The sequence below is a fragment of the Scyliorhinus canicula genome, chromosome 1 (assembly GCF_902713615.1).
Source record: "Scyliorhinus canicula chromosome 1, sScyCan1.1, whole genome shotgun sequence".
Taxonomy (NCBI): Eukaryota; Metazoa; Chordata; class Chondrichthyes; order Carcharhiniformes; family Scyliorhinidae; genus Scyliorhinus; species Scyliorhinus canicula.
In genome coordinates, this window is record NC_052146.1 from 312,945,906 (window position 1) to 312,963,570 (window position 17,665).

The 17,665-nt window shown below is 50.1% G+C and overlaps 1 protein-coding gene across 1 annotated transcript in view; it reads left to right on the forward strand.

Annotated features, from left to right (window-relative positions):
• The window catches only part of fdft1 (farnesyl-diphosphate farnesyltransferase 1), a 54,669-nt gene that overhangs the window by 12,078 nt on the left and 24,926 nt on the right, over window positions 1-17,665 (forward strand). Inside the window, exon 7 of the mRNA XM_038817617.1 lies at window positions 150-302. Within this exon, the coding sequence (XP_038673545.1) occupies window positions 150-302 (153 nt within the window). The remainder of the gene's footprint in view (window positions 1-149; window positions 303-17,665) is intronic.

Below are 17,665 nucleotides of genomic sequence, written 5' to 3' on the forward strand. Positions count from 1 at the left end.
GGGGTTTTGCAATCAAATACAGATTGGTGTTTGGAGAGAGATCTGCAGGCAAGGTCTGCCTGACTCTCAGCTTTGTGCTCATTTGTGTGCTTTGTATCTCCATCACTCCGTACCTGTTATGTGTCTGACACTCTGGTTGTATATTCCAGGTGATGGCAATAGCTACGTTGGCTGCCTGTTATAACAACCCGCAGGTTTTCCGTGGTGTGGTGAAGATTCGGAAGGGTCAGGCTGTGACACTGATGTTGGAGGCGACTAATATGGAGGCTGTGAAAGGGATGATTCGGCAATATACTCAAGTGGTGAGAATCTGACCAAACCTTCTGGTTTCAACTGGAGGTTGCTGTGGAATATTTTGAATATGCCTCTAATTACAACACAGGAAGCCATTCAACTTGACCAAACCATGCCAGTTCTCTGTGAGAGCTCGTTCCACTCCCCAGTCCTTCCCTGCAACCTTGCACATTGTTTTTTCTTCAGGTAGTTTGCCCACTTCCTTGCAAAAGTCATGCCGTGTACCTGCCCTCCCCCCATTCCCATCGCAGTGCCCCCCCCTCCTCATTGCCCCATCGCACCCTCCCCGTCGCCGCGCCCCATCGCTGCGTCCCCATTGCAGTGTCCCCCCTCCCAATCCCCCCTCCCCATCGCACCCTCCCCATCGCCGCGCCCCATCGCTGCGTCCCCATCGCGATGTCTCCCCCTTCCCAGTCGCCCCGTCCCCATCCCATCACAGTTTCCCCCCTCCAGGTTGCCCCGTTCCCATCGCAGTGCCTCTCCTCCCCGTCGCCCCCTCCCCGTCGCCCCCTCCCCTTGTAGTGCATCCCAGATCCAAACAACTTGCAGTATAAAAAATGTTTCTCCTTTGGTTCTTTTGCGAGTCACCTTAAATTAGTGTCGCCTGGTTCTCAGCCCGTCCAGGATCCCCCCCCCCTTGCTATTTGCACTAGCGATGGGGTCATTGGCCATCATGTATTAGGAGTTCAGGACTGTGGAGGGGATAGTGCGGAAGGGGGGGGATGGAACCGAGGGTATCTTTGTACCCAGCTCCAAGACTTTGCAAGGCAGGAGGTTCTGAGCTTCCCGATAGCGCCGGCCGCCTCGTTGTTGGAAGTGGTATTGACGACAGGGGTAATGGAGAAGGGGGTGGCTTTGGTGACTTATGGGAAGATTCTGGAGGAGGGCCAGTTGTCCATGGAATGGATTCAGGCCAAGTGAGAAGAAGAGTTGGGGAGGTAATGGAAGAACGTTTGTGGTGTGAGATGCTCTGGAGGGTGAACGCCTCAACCTCATTCGCGAGGTCGGGGCTGATGCAGCTGAAGTTGGTTAAAATGGCGCAGCTCAGGAGGGCGACAATGAGGCGGCTCTTCGAGGGAGTGGAGGATGTCAGTGAGCACTGTGGGAGGGCTCCCTCAAACCATGTACATGTGGTTTGGTCCTGTCTGAAGCTGGAGGGGTGTTTGGAGGGAGGGGTGTTTGGAGGGAGGGGTATTGGAGGGAGGGGTGTTTGACCCTTGGAATTTCTGACCTTTGAGAGGGTGACATTTGAGCTGAAGGGGATGAAGCAGGGGCTTTACAATTCATAAGATTGGTTGCCATTGAGCACGTTGGGTCGGAGGGGCATTGAGCACGGCAGGGGGAGGGGTCCATTGAGCATGGTGGGAGGGGCATTGGACATGGCGGGGGGGCCATTGAGCATGGCATGGGGCGGGGGGGCCATTAAGCATGGCGAGGGGCGGGGGGCCATTGAGCATGGCGAGGGGCGGGGGGGCCATTGAGCATGGCGAGGGGTGGGGGGGCCATTGAGCATGGCGGGGGGGCGGGGGGGCCATTGAGCATGGCGAGGGGTGGGGGGGCCATTGAGCATGGCGAGGGGCGGGGGGGCCATTGAGCATGGCGAGGGGCGGGGGGGCATTGAGCATGGCGGGGGGGGCGGGGGGGGCCATTGAGCATGGCGAGGGGCGGGACGGCCATTGAGCATGGCGAGGGGCGGGACGGCCATTGAGCATGGCGAGGGGCGGGACGGCCATTGAGCATGGCGAGGGGCGGGACGGCCATTGAGCTTTGCGAGGGGCAGGGGGGCCATTGAGCATGGCGAGGGGCGGGGGGGCCATTGAGCATGGCGAGGGGCGGGGGGGCCATTGAGCATGGCGAGGGGCGGGGGGGCCATTGAGCATGGCGGGGGGGCGGGGGGGCCATTGAGCATGGCGGGGGGGGGGGGGGGGCCATTGAGCATGGCGAGGGGCGGGGGGACATTGAGCATGGCGAGGGGCGGGGGGGCATTGAGCATGGCGGGGGGGCGGGGGGGCCATTGAGCATGGCGGGGGGGCATTGAGCATGGTGGGGGGGCGGGGGGGGCATTGAGCATGGTGGGGGGGCGGGGGGGGGCATTGAGCATGGCGAGGGGCGGGGGGGCCATTGGAGGGAGGGGTGTTTGACCCTTGGAATTTCTGACCTTTGAGAGGGTGACATTTGAGCTGAAGGGGATGAAGCAGGGGCTTTACAATTCATAAGATTGGTTGCCATTGAGCACGTTGGGTCGGAGGGGCATTGAGCACGGCAGGGGGAGGGGTCCATTGAGCATGGTGGGAGGGGCATTGGACATGGCGGGGGGGCCATTGAGCATGGCATGGGGCGGGGGGGCCATTAAGCATGGCGAGGGGCGGGGGGCCATTGAGCATGGCGAGGGGCGGGGGGGCCATTGAGCATGGCGAGGGGTGGGGGGGCCATTGAGCATGGCGGGGGGGCGGGGGGGCCATTGAGCATGGCGAGGGGTGGGGGGGCCATTGAGCATGGCGAGGGGCGGGGGGGCCATTGAGCATGGCGAGGGGCGGGGGGGCATTGAGCATGGCGGGGGGGCGGGGGGGCCATTGAGCATGGCGGGGGGGGCGGGGGGGCCATTGAGCATGGCGAGGGGCGGGACGGCCATTGAGCATGGCGAGGGGCGGGACGGCCATTGAGCTTTGCGAGGGGCGGGGGGGCCATTGAGCATGGCGAGGGGCGGGGGGGCCATTGAGCATGGCGAGGGGCGGGGGGGCCATTGAGCATGGCGAGGGGCGGGGGGGCCATTGAGCATGGCGGGGGGGCGGGGGGGCCATTGAGCATGGCGGGGGGGCGGGGGGGCCATTGAGCATGGCGGGGGGGGGCGGGGGGCCATTGAGCATGGCGAGGGGCGGGGGGACATTGAGCATGGCGAGGGGCGGGGGGGGCATTGAGCATGGCGGGGGGGCATTGAGCATGGCGGGGGGGCGGGGGGGCCATTGAGCATGGCGGGGGGGCATTGAGCATGGTGGGGGGGCGGGGGGGGCATTGAGCATGGTGGGGGGGCGGGGCATTGAGCATGGCGAGGGGCGGGGGGGGCCATTGAGCATGGCGAGGGGTGGGGGGGCCATTGAGCATGGCGAGGGGCGGGGGGGCCATTGAGCATGGCGAGGGGCGGGGGGCCATTGAGCATGGCGGGGGGGGCGGGGGGGCCATTGAGCATGGCGGGGGGGCGGGGGGCCATTGAGCATGGCGAGGGGCGGGACGGCCATTGAGCATGGCGAGGGGCGGGGGGGACATTGAGCATGGCGGGGGGGCGGGTGGCCATTGAGCATGGCGAGGGGCGGGGGGGACATTGAGCATGGCGAGGGGCGGGGGTCATTGAGCATGGCGGGGGGGCCATTGAGCTTTGCGAGGGGCGGGGGGACATTGAGCATGGCGAGGGGCGGGGGGACATTGAGCATGGCGAGGGGTGGGGGGGCCATTGAGCATGGCGAGGGGCGGGACGGCCATTGAGCTTTGCGAGGGGCGGGGGGACATTGAGCATGGCGAGGGGCGGGGGGGCCATTGAGCATGGCGAGGGGCGGGGGGACATTGAGCATGGCGAGGGGCGGGGGGACATTGAGCATGGCGAGGGGCGGGGGGACATTGAGCATGGCGGGGGGCGGGGGGGCCATTGAGCTTTGTGAGGGGCGGGGGGCATTGAGCATGGCGAGGGGCGGGGGGCCATTGAACATGGCGAGGGGCGGGGGGGCCATTGAACATGGCGAGTGTTGGGGGGGCCATTGAGCATGGCGAGGGGCGGGGGGGGGGACATTGAGCTTTGCGAGGGGCGGGGGGCCATTGAACATGGCGAGGGGTGGGGGGGCCATTGAGCATGGCGAGGGGCGGGGGGGCCATTGAGCATGGCGAGGGGCGGGGGGGCCATTGAGCATGGCGAGGGGCGGGGGGGGCCATTGAGCATGGCGAGGGGCGGGGGGGACATTGAGCATGGCGGTGGGCGGGACGGCCATTGAGCATGGCGAGTGGGATAGGATTGAATAGGATTTGTGTAGTGTTGGAGGCGTAGACGGAGCAGAATTTGTAAGGAGCATCCAGGAGAGTTTTTTAGAGCAGTATGTAAATAGTCCAACTCGGGAAGGGGCCATACTGGACCTGGTATTAGTGAATGATCCCGGCCAGGTGGTTGATGTTTCAGTCGGTGATTACTTTGGGAATAGCGATCACAATTCCGTAAGTTTTAGAATACTCATGGACAAGGACAAGAGGGGTCCGAAAGGAAGAGTGCTAAATTGGGGAAAGGCAGAGTATAACAAAATTCGGCAGGAGCTAGGGAATGTGGATTGGGAGCAGCTGTTTAAGGGTAAATCCACATTTGAAATGTGGGAGTCTTTTAAGGAAAGGTTGATTAGAGTGCAGGACAGACATGTTCCTGTGAAAATGAAAGATAGAAATGGCAAGATTAGGGAACCATGGATGACGGGTAGAATTGTGAGACTAGCTAAGATGAAAAAGGAAGCATACATAAGATCTAGACGACTTAAAACTGATGAAGCTTTGGAGGAATATCGGGAAAGTAGGACAAATCTCAAACGCGCAATAAAGAGGGCAAAAGGAGTCATGGAATATCTTTGGCGAACAGGGTTAAGGAAAATCCCAAAGCATTTTATTCGTATGTAAGGAGCAAGAGGGTAACTAGAGAAAGAATTGGCCCACTTAAAGACAAAAGAAGGAATTTATGCGTGGAGTCAGAGGAAATGGGTGAGATTCTTAATGAGTACTTTGCATCGGTATTCACCAAGGAAATGGACATGACGGATGTTGAGGCTGGGGATGGATGTTTAAATACTCTCGGTCAAGTTGTCATACGGAAGGGGGAAGTTTTGGGTATTCTAAAAGACATTAAGGTAGACAAGTCCCCAGGACCGGATGGGATCTATCCCAGGTTACTGAGGGAAGCGAGGGTCGAAATAGCTGGGGCCTTAACAGATATCTTTGCAGCATCCTTGAGCACGGGTGAGGTCCCGGAGGACTGGAGAATTGCTAATGTTGTCCCTTTATTTAAGAAGGGTAGCAGGGATAGTCCAGGGAATTATAGACCTGTGAACTTGACGTCAGTGGTAGGCAAACTGTTGGAGAAGATACTGAGGGATAGGATCTATTCACATCTGGAAGAAAATAGACTTATCAGTGATAGGCAGCATGGTTTTGTGCAGGGAAGGTCATGTCTTACAAACCTAATAGAATTCTTTGAGGAAGTGACAAAGTTAATTGATGAGGGAAGGGCTGTAGATGTCGTATACATGGAATTTCGTAAGGCGTTTGATAAGGTTTCCCATGGCAGGTTGATGGAAAAAGTGAAGTCGTATGGGATTCAGGGTGTACTAGCTAGATGGATAAAGAACTGGCTGGGCAACAGCAGACAGAGAGTAGTGGTGGAAGGGAGTGTCCCAAAATGGAGAAGGGTGACTAGTGGTGTTCCACAGGGACCCGTGCTCGGACCACTATTGTTTGTGGTCTACATAAATGACCTGGAGGAAGGTATAGGTGGTCTGATTAGCAAGTTTGCAGATGATACTAAGATTGGTGGAGTTGCAGATAGCGAGGAGGACTGTCAGAGAATACAACAAAATATAGATAGATTGGAGAGTTGGGCAGAGAAATGGCAGATGGAGTTCAATCCAGGCAAATGCGAGGTGAGGCATTTTTTATGATCAAATTTAAGAGCGGACTATATGGTCAATGGAAGGGTCTTGGGGAAAATTGATGTGCAGAGAGATCTGGGAGTTCAGGTCCATTGTACCCTGAAGGTGGCAACGCAGGTGGATAGAGTGGTCAAGAAGGCATACAGCATGCTTGCCTTCATCGGACGGGGTATTGAGTACAAGAGTCGGCAGGTCATGTTACAGTTGTATAGGACTTTGGTTCGGCCACATTTGGAATACTGCGTGCAGTTCTGGTCGCCACATTACCAGAAGGATGTGGATGCCTTGGAGAGGGTGCAGAGGAGGTTCACCAGGATGTTGCCTGGTATGGAGGGTGCTAGCTATGAAGAAAGGTTGAGTAGATTAGGATTGTTTTCGTTGGAAAGACGGAGGTTGAGGGGGGACCTGATTGAGGTCTACAAAATTATGAGAGGTATGGACAGGGTGGATAGCAACAAGCTTTTCCCCAAGAGTGGGGGTGTCAGTTACAAGGGGTCACGATTTCAAAGTGACAGGGGGAAAGTCTAAGGGAGATGTGCGTGGAAAGTTTTTTACGCAGAGAGTGATGGGTGCCTGGAACGCTTTACCAGCGGAGGTGGTAGAGGCGAGCACGATAGCATCATTTAAGATGTATCTAGACAGGTATATGAATGGGCAGGAACAGAGGGAAGTAGACCTTGGAAAATAGGAGACAGGTTTAGATAAAGGATCTGGATCAGCGCAGGCTGGGAGGGCCGAAGGGCCTGTTCCTGTGCTGTAAGTTTCTTTGTTCTTTGTTACATTCTATAAACTCCTCCTCAAGGTTGCCTTGACCGACCTGGTCAAAACCATTCGACATGTAAATTAAAATCCCCCATGATAACTGCTGTACCGTTTCTGCATGCATCCGTTATTTCTTTGTTTATTGCCTGCCCCACCATAATGTTACTATTTGGTGGCCTATAGACTACTCCTATCAGTGACTCTTTCGCCTTACTATTCCTGGTTTCCACCCAAATGGATTCAACCTTATCCTCCATAGCACCGATGTCATCCCTTACTATTAAGAAGGGTAGCAGGGATAATCCAGGTAATTATAGACCGGTGAGCCTGACGTCAGTGGTAGGGAAGCTGCTGGAGAAGATACTGAGAGATAGGATCTATTCACATTTGGAAGAAAATGGGCTTATCAGTGATAGGCAACATGGTTTTGTGCAGGGAAGGTCATGTCTTACCAACTTAATAGAATTCTTTGAGGAAGTGACAAAGTTGATTGATGAGGGAAGGGCTGTAGATGTCATATACATGGACTTCAGTAAGGCGTTTGATAAGGTTCCCCATGGTACGCTGATGGAGAAAGTGAAGTCTCCTGGGGTCCAGGGTGTATTAGCTAGATGGATAAAGAACTGGCTGGGAAACAGGAGAGAACAGTAGTGGTGGAAGGGAGTTTCTCAAATGGAGAACTGTGACCAGTGGTGTTCCACATGGATCCGTGCTGGGACTACTGTTGTTTGTGATATACATAAATGATCTGGACGAAGGTATAGGTGGTCTGATTAGCAAGTTTGCAGATGATACTAAGACTGGTGGAGTTGCAGAGAGCAGATAGTGAAGGGGACTGTCAGAGAATACAACAAAATATAGATAGATTGGAGAGTTGGGCAGAGAAATGGCAGATGGAGTTCAATCCAGGAAAATGCGAGGTGAGGCATTTTAGAAGATCTAATTCAAGAGCGGACTGTACGGTAAATGGAAGAGTCCTGGGGAAAATTGATGTACAGAGAGATCTGGGAGTTCAGGTCCATTGTACCCTGAAGGTGGCAACGCAGGTTGATAGAGTGGTCAAGAAGGCATACAGCATGCTTGCCTTCATCGGACGGGGTATTGAGTACAAGAGTCGGCAGGTCATGTTACAGTTGTATAGGACTTTGGTTAGGCCACATTTGGAATACTGCGTGCAGTTCTGGTTGCCACATTACCAGAAGGATGTAGATGCTTTAGAGAGGGTGCAGTGGAGGTTCACCAGGATGTTGCCTGGTATGGAGGGTGCTAGTTATGAAGAAAGGTTGAGTAGATTAGGATTGTTTTCGTTGGAAAGACAGAGGATGAGGGGGGACCTGATTGAGGTCTACAAAATTATGAGAGGTATGGACAGGGTGGATAGCAACAAACTTTTTCCAAGAGTGGGGGTGTCAATTACAAGGGGTCACGATTTCAAGGTGAGAGGGGGAAAGTTTAAGGGAGATGTGCGTGGGAAGTTTTTTACGCAGAGGATGGTGGGTGCCTGGAACGCTTTGCCAGCGGAGGTGGTAGAGGCGGGCACGATAGCATAATTTAAGATGCATCTAGACAGATATATGAACGGGCAGGGAACAGAGGGAAGTAGATCCTTGGAAAATAGGCAACAGGTTTAGATAAAGGATCTGGATCGGCGCAGGCTGGGAGGGCCGAAGGGCCTGTTCCTGTTCTGTAATTTTCTTTGTTCTTTGTATTACTGTAACATGGTTAAAGGATGGTCACGGCTGGGAGTTAAATATCCGAGGGTATCAAAGTATTCGGAAGGACAGAGTGGATGGTAAGGGAGGTGGTGTAGCTCTGTTATTTAAGGATGACATCCGGGCAATAGTGAGGGATGACATCGATGCTATGGAGGATAAGGTTGAATCCAGTTGGGTGGAAATCAGGAATAGGAAGGCGAAAAAGTCACTGATAGGAGTAGTCTATCGGCCACCAAATAGTAACATTATGGTGGGGCGGGCAGGTAACAAAGAAATAACTGATGCATGTAGAAATGGTACAGCAGTTATCATGGGGGATTTTAATCTACATGTCGATTTGTTTAACCAGGTCAGTCAAGGCAGCCTTGAGGGGGAGTTTATAGAATGTATCTGCGATAGTTTCCTAGAACAGTATGTAATGGAACCTACGAGGGAACAAGCGGTCCTAGATCTTGTCCTGTGTAATGAGACAGGATTGATTAATGCTCTCATAGTTAGGGATCCTCTCGGAAGGAGCGATCACAATATGGTGGAATTTAAAATACAGATGGAGGGTGAGAAGGTAAAATCAAATACTCGTGTTTTGTGCTTAAACAAAGGAGATTACAGTGGGATGAGAGAAGAACTAGCTCAGGTAGACTGGGAGCAAAGACTTTATGGTGCAACAGTGGAGAACCTTCCAAGCGATTTTTCACAGTGTTCAGCAAAGGTTTATGCCAACAAAAAGACCAAAGATGTGCGGGTTAGGTGGATTGGCCATGCTAAATTGCCCGTAGTGTCCTAAAAGTAAGGTTAAGGGGGGGGGGTTGTTGGGTTACGGGTATAGGGTGGATACGTGGGTTTGAGTAGGGTGATCATTGCTCGGCACAACATCGAGGGCCGAAGGGCCTGTTCTGTGCTGTACTGTTCTATGTAAAAAGGATGGACGGTAGAAAGAGGGAAAATCGACCGAGGATATCTAATGAAGTAAGGGAGAGTATTAAATTGAAGGAAAAAGCATACAAAGTGGCAAAGATTAGTGGGAGACTAGAGGATTGGAGAATCTATAGGGGGCAACAGAAAGCTACTAAAATATTAATATAGAAGAGTAAAATAGATTATGAGAGTAAACTTGCTCAGAATATAAAAATAAATAGTAAAAGTTTCTACAAATATATAAAACAAAAAAGAGTGGCTAAGGTAAATATTGGTCCTTTAGAAGATGAGAAGGGAGTTTTAATAATGGGAGATGAGGAACTGAACAGATTTTTTGGGTCGGTCTTTGCAGTGCAAGACACAAATAACATGCCAGCGACTGATAGAAATGAGGCTATGACAGGTGAGGACCTTGAGATGATTTTTATCACTCAGGAAGTAGTGATGGGCAAGCTAATGGGGCTAAAGGTAGGCAAGTCTCCTGGCCCTGATGGAATGCTTCCCAGAGTTCTAAAAGAGATGGCATGGGAAATTTCAAATGCACGAGTGATAATTCACCAAAATTCACTAGACTCTGGGGTGGTCCCGGCAGATTTGAAAATTGCAAACGTGACACCACTGTTTAAAAAATGAGATAGGCAGAAGCGGGTAATTATAGGCCACTTAGCTTAACTTCGGTAGTAGGGAAGATGCTGGAATCTATCATCAAGGAAGAAATAGCGAGGCATCTGGATGGAAATTGTCCCATTGGGCAGACGCAGCAAGGGTTCATAAAGGGGAGGTCGTGCCTAACTAATTTAGTGGCATGTTTTTGGGACATTACCAGTGCGGTAGATAATCAATGGATGTGGTATATCTGGATTTCCAGAAAGCCTTTGACAAGGTGCCAAACAAAACGTTGCTGCACAAGATAAAGATGCATGGCATTAAGGGTAAAGTAGTAGCATGGATAGAGGATTGGTTAATTAATAGAAAACAAAGAGTGGGAATTAATGGGTGTTTCTCTGGTTGGCAATCAGTCGCTAGTGGTGTCCCTCAGGGATCCATGTTGGGCCCACAATTGTTCACAATTTGCATAGATGATTTGGAATTGGGGACCAAGGGCAATGTGTCCACGTTTGCAAACGACACTAAGGTGAGTGGTAAAGCAAAAAGTGCAGAGGATACTGGAAGTCTTTTAGGGATTTGGATAGGTTAAGTGAATGGGCTAGGGTCTGGCAGATGGAATACAATGTTGAAAAATGTGAGGTTATCCATTTTGGAAGGAATAACATCAAAAGGGATTATTATTTAAACGTTAAAATATTAAAACATGCTGCTGTTCAGAGAGACTTGGGTGTCCTAGTGCATGAGTTGCAAAAAAGTGGTTTACAGGTGCAACAGGTGATTAAGAAGGTGAATGGAGATGTGTCCTTCATTGCTAGAGGGATGGAGTTTAAGACTGGGGAGGTTATGCTGCAACTGTATAAGGTGTTAGTGAGGCCACACCTGGAGCATTGTGTTCAGTTTTGGTCTCCTTACCTGAGAAAGGACGTACTGGCGCTGGAGGGTGTGCAGCGGAGATTCACTAGGTTAATCCCAGAGCTGAAGGGATTGGATTATGAGGTGAGGTTGAGTAGACTGGGACTGTACTCGTTGTAATTTAGAAGGATTCGGGGGATCTTATAGAAACATATAAAATTATGAAGGGAATAGATAGGATAGATGCGGGCAGGCTGTTTCCACTGGTGGGTGAAAGCAGAACTAGGGAGCATAGCCTCAAAATAAGGGGAAGTAGATTTAGGACTGAGTTTAGGAGGAACTTCTTCACCCAAAGGGTTGTAAATCTATGGAATTCCTTGCCCAGTGAAGCAGTTGAGGCTCCTTCATTACATGTTTTTAAGGTAAGGATAGATAGTTTTTTGAAGAATAAAGGGATTAAGGGTTATGGTGTTCGGGCTGGAAAGTGGAGCTGAGTCCACAAAAGATCAGCCATGATCTCATTGAATGGTGGAGCAGGCTCGAGGGGCCAGATGGCCTACTCCTGCTCCAAGTTCTTATGGTGCAATTTAAATTTGTTATGGACAAAGAAATAGACAAATTGCAAAAAAGGTTGTGGATTGGGGGAGAGCAGACTTTAGTAAAATAAGGCAGGATCTGGCCAAGGTAGACTAGAAAGAGTTACTTGTGGGGAAAACTACAGAAGACCTGTGGGGGGCATTCAAAATAGAAATGGGGAGGGTACAGGCCCAATATGTTCCCTCTCGGGTAATAGCAAGGAGTAACAAGCCCAGGGAACCATGGATGACCGGAGATATTATAATCTTTTATTGTCACAAGTAGGCTGACATTAACACTGTAATGAAGTAACTGTGAAAATCCCCCTAGTCGCCACATTCCGGCGCCTGTTTGGGTACACAGAGGGAGAATTCAGCATGTCCAATTCACCTTTCAGCATGACTTTCGGGAATTGTGGGAGGAAACTGGAGCACCCGGAGGAAACCCATGCAGACACAGGGAGAATGTGCAGACTCCGCACAGCCAGTGACCCAAACCGGGAATCGAACCTGGGACCCTGGAGCTGTGAATCCAGTGTGCTACCGTGCCGCCCATGTTCAGGATATAGTGAGAAGCAAAAAAGAGGCTTTTAGAAAGTAGAAGGGGAGCAAGTCTGCAGAGGCATTAGTGGAGTAGAGAGAGTGCAGGATGGAGTTTAAGAAAGCAATTAGGAGAGCAAAGAGGGAATATGAAAAATCTCTAGTTGATAAAAGTAGGGAAAATCCCCAGATATTCTATAAGTATATCAATGGGAAGAGGAGGGCCCATGTTGCTCGTTACGCTTTCTCTTTAATTGCTCTGTTTTAATAACCTTTGCTCTAGAGTCGCCAGGAATCTTTCTGATACCACCACAAGGTTCAAAGCCAAGTACTGATCAATGACTCAATACACCAGTTAGTAAGTTTCAAATCAATACACATTTATTATACACACAGTCAATCACTACTCATGCATTAACTCTACTTACTAAACTATCACTGCTACTAAAGCCTATACTTAGCTTCGAATGGTCCACCAGGTCAGAGGAACAATGGCCTTTGTCCGGTTCTGAATCTGCTGGCTTCAAACTGGTACGGAATAGTAGTTAGGAGCGTCTATGTCGTAGTGTGCGTTGACTTGAGACTTACTTGGTTGATGCAGCTGCTAGGCAGGTCTCTCCTCGCTGAGAGTCACGGTCAAGAGTTCTTTGAGAGCTGCCAAGAGAGCGAACTGAACTTGGGGACGCTATCTTATAGCCCCCAGGGGTTTCGTGCCCTTTTGGGCGGACCCCGGACTTGGTCCTAATTAATTGGACCATGTCCCAATCGTTCTAATCGATTTCTCCAATACAGGAGGTGTTCCCTGATCGTTGGGCGGGCCCTATGTGTCCGTTGGCTTGCCTTTGTCCTAACTCCCGCTGGCGCCGGGGAGTCTGTCTTGGTCCCGATTGACTCGATGTTTCTGATTGTTTCTGGAGATCGCTCATTAGTATGTAAATGGCTATTGGTTTCGGTTCTGTCTGGGTTCTGCAAATCTTAATACACAGGAAACCTTGCACCTGCTTGTGTTCCGTGTAGCTGACCAATTTTCCCTACACTCCTCGCGAGTGTCCATTTTGAAATCGGGACGTGGCCACCCCAGTTGGCTACACCCATTAGGGACCATGGGGGGAATCTGTGGGAGGAGCCGAGGACATTGGTGGGGTGTTGAATGAATATTTCACATTTGTCTTCACCCAAGAGAATGAGGAGGTAGATATAGAACTCGGGGAGAGAGATTGTGAGGTTTGAGCAAATTGTCACAGGGTGGAGCAAGGTATTGGAGGTATTGGCGGGCTTAAAAGTGGACAAATCTCCAGGTCCCGATGAATTGTGTCCCAGGATGCTGTGGGAGGCGAGGGAGGAGATCACAGGGGCCCTGATCCAAATTTTTAATTCCTCTCTGGCCACGGGGTGGTGCCAGAGGCCTGGAGAACAGATGATGTGGTCGCACTATCTAAGAAAGGTTGTAGAGACAAGCCAGGGAACTACAGGCTAGTGAGTCACACGCAGTGGCAGGGAAGGTATTGGAGAAGATTCTGAAGGAGAGAATCTATCTCCACTTGGAGAGGTCAGGGTTTGATCAGGAATAGCCAGCATGGCTTTGTCAGAGGGAGGTCATGCCTAACAAATTTGATTGAATTTTTTGAACGTATGACCAGGTGTGTAGATGAGGGTAGTGCAGTTGATGTGGTTTATATGGATTTCAGCAAAGCCTTTGACAAGGTCCCACATGGGAGACTTGTGAAGAAGGCATATAAATGCACATGGGATACAAAATTGACTTGAGCTGTAGGAGACAGAGGATGACAGACGGCTGCTTCAGTGACTGGAAGCCAGTGCCCAGCGGGATACCACAGGGATCTGTGCTGGGTCCCCTGTTCATAGAATTTAAAGTGCAGAAGGAAGACATTCGGCCCATCACGCCTGCAGCGGCCCTTGGAAAGAGCACCCTACTTAAGCCTACAACTAATTCAGCAGGGGCATGGGAACCTGGATTGTAGTTTTGGGGTACGGGAGATTGAGAGTATAGAGGTCAGGAGCACAGATTTGACTTCGCAGGAGGGTGCCAGTGTTCAGGTAGGTGGTTTGAAGTGTGTCTACTTCAATGCCAGGAATATACGAAATAAGGTAGGGGAACTGGCAGCATGGGTTGGTACCTGGGACTTCGATGTTGTGGCCATTTCAGAGACATGGATAGAGCAGGGACAGGAATGGTTGTTGCAGGTTCCGGGGTTTAGGTGTTTTAGTAAGCTCAGAGAAGGGGGCAAAAGAGGGGGAGGTGTGGCGCTGCTAGTCAAGGACAGTATTACGGTGGCGGAAAGGATGCTAGATGGGGACTCTTCTTCCGAGGTAGTATGGGCTGAGGTTAGAAACAGGAAAGGAGAGGTCACCCTGTTGGGAGTTTTCTATAGGCCACCTAATAGTTCTAGGGATGTAGAGGATAGGATGGCGAAGATGATTCTGGAAAAGAGCGAAAGTAATAGGGTAGTTGTTATGGGAGACTTTAACTTTCCAAATATTGACTGGAAAAGATATAGTTCGAGTACATTAGATGGGTCATTCTTTGTACAATGTGTGCAGGAGGGTTTCCTGACACAATATGCTGACAGGCCAACAAGAGGCGAGGCCACATTGGATTTGGTTTTGGGTAATGAACCAGGCCAGGTGTTAGATCTGGAGGTAGGTGAGCACTTTGGAAACAGTGACCACAATTCGGTGATCTTTACGTTAGTGATGGAATGGAAAGGGATAAGTATACCCTGCAGGGCAAGAGTTATAGCTGCGGGAAGGGCAATTATGATGCCATTAGACATGACTTAGGATGTGTAGGTTGGAGAAGTAGGCTGGATATGTGGAGCTTGTTCAAGGAACAGCTATTGCATGTTCTTGATAAGTACGTACCAGTCAGGCAGGGAGGAAGGGGTCGAGCGAGGGAACCGTGGTTTACCAAAGAAGTGGAATCTCTTGTTAAGAGGAAGAAGGAGGCCTATGTGAAGATGAGGCGTGAAGTTTCAGTTGGGGCACTTGATAGTTACAAGGAAGCGAGGAAGGATCTAAAGAGAGAGCTAAGACGAGCAAGGAGGGGACATGAGAAGTCTTTGGCAGGTAGGATCAAGGAAAACCCAAAAGCTTTCTATAGGTATGTTCGGAATAAAATAATGACTAGGGTAAGAGTAGGGCCATAAGACCATAAGACCATAAGACATAGGAGCGGAAGTAAGGCCATTCGGCCCATCGAGTCCACTCCACCATTCAATCATGGTTGATTTCAACTCCATTTACCTGCTCTCTCCCCATAGCCCTTAATTCCTCGAGAAATCAAGAATTTATCAATTTCTGTCTTAAAGACACTCAATGTCCCGGCCTCCACCGCCCTCTGTGGCAATGAATTCCACAGACCTACCACTCTCTGGCTGAAGAAATTTCTCCTCATCTCTGTTCTAAAGTGACTCCCTTTTATTCTAAGGCTGTGCCCCCGCGTCCTAGTCTCCCCTGCTAATGGAAACAACTTCCCTACGTCCATCCTATCCAAGCCATTCATTATCTTGTAAGTTTCTATTAGATCTCCCCTCAACCTCCTAAACTCCAATGAATATAATCCCACGATCCTCAGACGTTCATCGTATGTTAGGCCTACCATTCCTGGGATCATCCGTGTGAATCTCCGCTGGACCCGCTCCAGTGCCAGTATGTCCTTCCTGAGGTGTGGGGCCCAAAATTGCTCACAGTATTCTAAATGGGGCCTAACTAGTGCTTTATAAAGCCTCAGAATACATCCCTGCTTTTATATTCCAAGCCTCTTGAGATAAATGACAACATTACATTTGCTTTCTTAATTACGGACTCAACCTGCAAGTTTACCTTTAGAGAATCCTGGACTAGGACTCCCAAGTCCCTTTGCACTTTAGCATTATGAATTTTGTCACCGTTTAGAAAATAGTCCATGCCTCTATTCTTTTTTCCAAAGTGCAAGACCTCGCACTTGCCCACGTTGAATTTCATCAGCCACTTCTTGGACCATTCTCCTAAACTGTCTAGATCTTTCTGCAGCCTCCCCACCTCCTCAATACTACCTGCCCCTCCACCTATCTTTGTATCATCGGCAAACTTGGCCAGAATGCCCCCAGTCCCGTCATCTAGATCGTTAATATATAAAGAGAACAGCTGTGGCCCCAACACTGAACCCTGTGGGGCACCACTTGTCACCGGTTGCCATTCCGAAAAAGAACCTTTTATCCCAACTCTCTGCCTTCTGTCTGACAGCCAATCGTCAATCCATGTTAGTACCTTGCCTCGAATACCATGGGCCCTTATTTTACTCAGCAGTCTCCCGTGAGGCACCTTGTCAAAGGCCTTTTGGAAGTCAAGATAGATAACATCCATTGGCTCTCCTTGGTCTAACCTATTTGTTATCGCTTCAAAGGACTCTAACAGGTTTGTCAGGCACGACCTCCCCTTACTAAATCCATGCTGACTTGTCCTAATCCGACCCTGCACTTCCAAGAATTTAGAAATCTCATCCTTAACGATGGATTCTAGAATTTTGCCAACAACCGAGGTTAGGCTAATTGGCCTATAATTTTCCATCTTTTTTCTTGTTCCCTTCTTGAACAGGGGGGTTACAACAGCGATTTTCCAATCCTCTGGGACTTTCCCTGATTCCAGTGACTTTTGAAAGATCATAACTAACGCCTCCACTATTTCTTCAGCTATCTCCTTTAGAACTCTAGGATGTAGCCCATCTGGGCCCGGAGATTTACCAATTTTCAGACCTTTTAGTTTCTCTAGCACCTTCTCCTTTGTGATGGCAACCATATTCAACTCTGCCCCCTGACTTTCCTGAATTGTTGGGATGTTACTCATGTCTTCTACTGTGAAGACTGACGCAAAGTACTTATTAAGTTCCTCAGCTATTTCCTTGTCTCCCATCACTAGATTACCAGCGTCATTTTGGAGCGGCCCAATGTCTACTTTTGCTTCCCGTTTGTTTTTAATGTATTTAAAGAAACTTTTACTATCATTCCTAATGTTACTGGCTAGCCTACCTTCATATTTGATCCTCTCCTTCCTTATTTCTCTCTTTGTTATCCTCTGTTTGTTTTTGTAGCCTTCCCAATCTTCTGACTTCCCACTACTCTTTGCCACATTATAGGCTCTCTCTTTTGCCTTGATGCATTCCCTGACTTCCTTTGTCAGCCATGGCTGCCTAATCCTCCCTCTGATAACCTTTCTTTTTTTTGGGATGAACCTCTGCACTGTGTCCTCAATTACTCCCAGAAACTCCTGCCATTGCTGTTCTACTGTCTTTCCCACTAGGCTCTGCTTCCAGTCGATTTTCGTCAGTTCCTCCCTCATGCGCCTGTAATTACCTTTATTTAACTGTAAAACCTTTACATCTGATTCAACCTTCCTTCTTTCAAATTGCAGACTGAATTCTACCATATTATGATCACTGCTTCCTAAGTGTTCCCTTACTTTAAGATCTTTTATCAATTCTGGCTCATTACATAACACTAAGTCCAGAATAGCCTGTTCCCTCGTGGGCTCCATCACAAGCTGTTCCAAAAAGCCATCCTGTAAACATTCAATGAATTCCCTTTCTTTGGGTCCACTGGCAACATTATTTACCCAGTCCACCTGCATATTGAAGTCCCCATGATCACTGTGACCTTGCCTTTCTGACATGCCCTTTCTATTTCGTGGTACATTTTGTGCCCCTGGTCCTGACCACTGTCAGGAGGCCTGTACATAA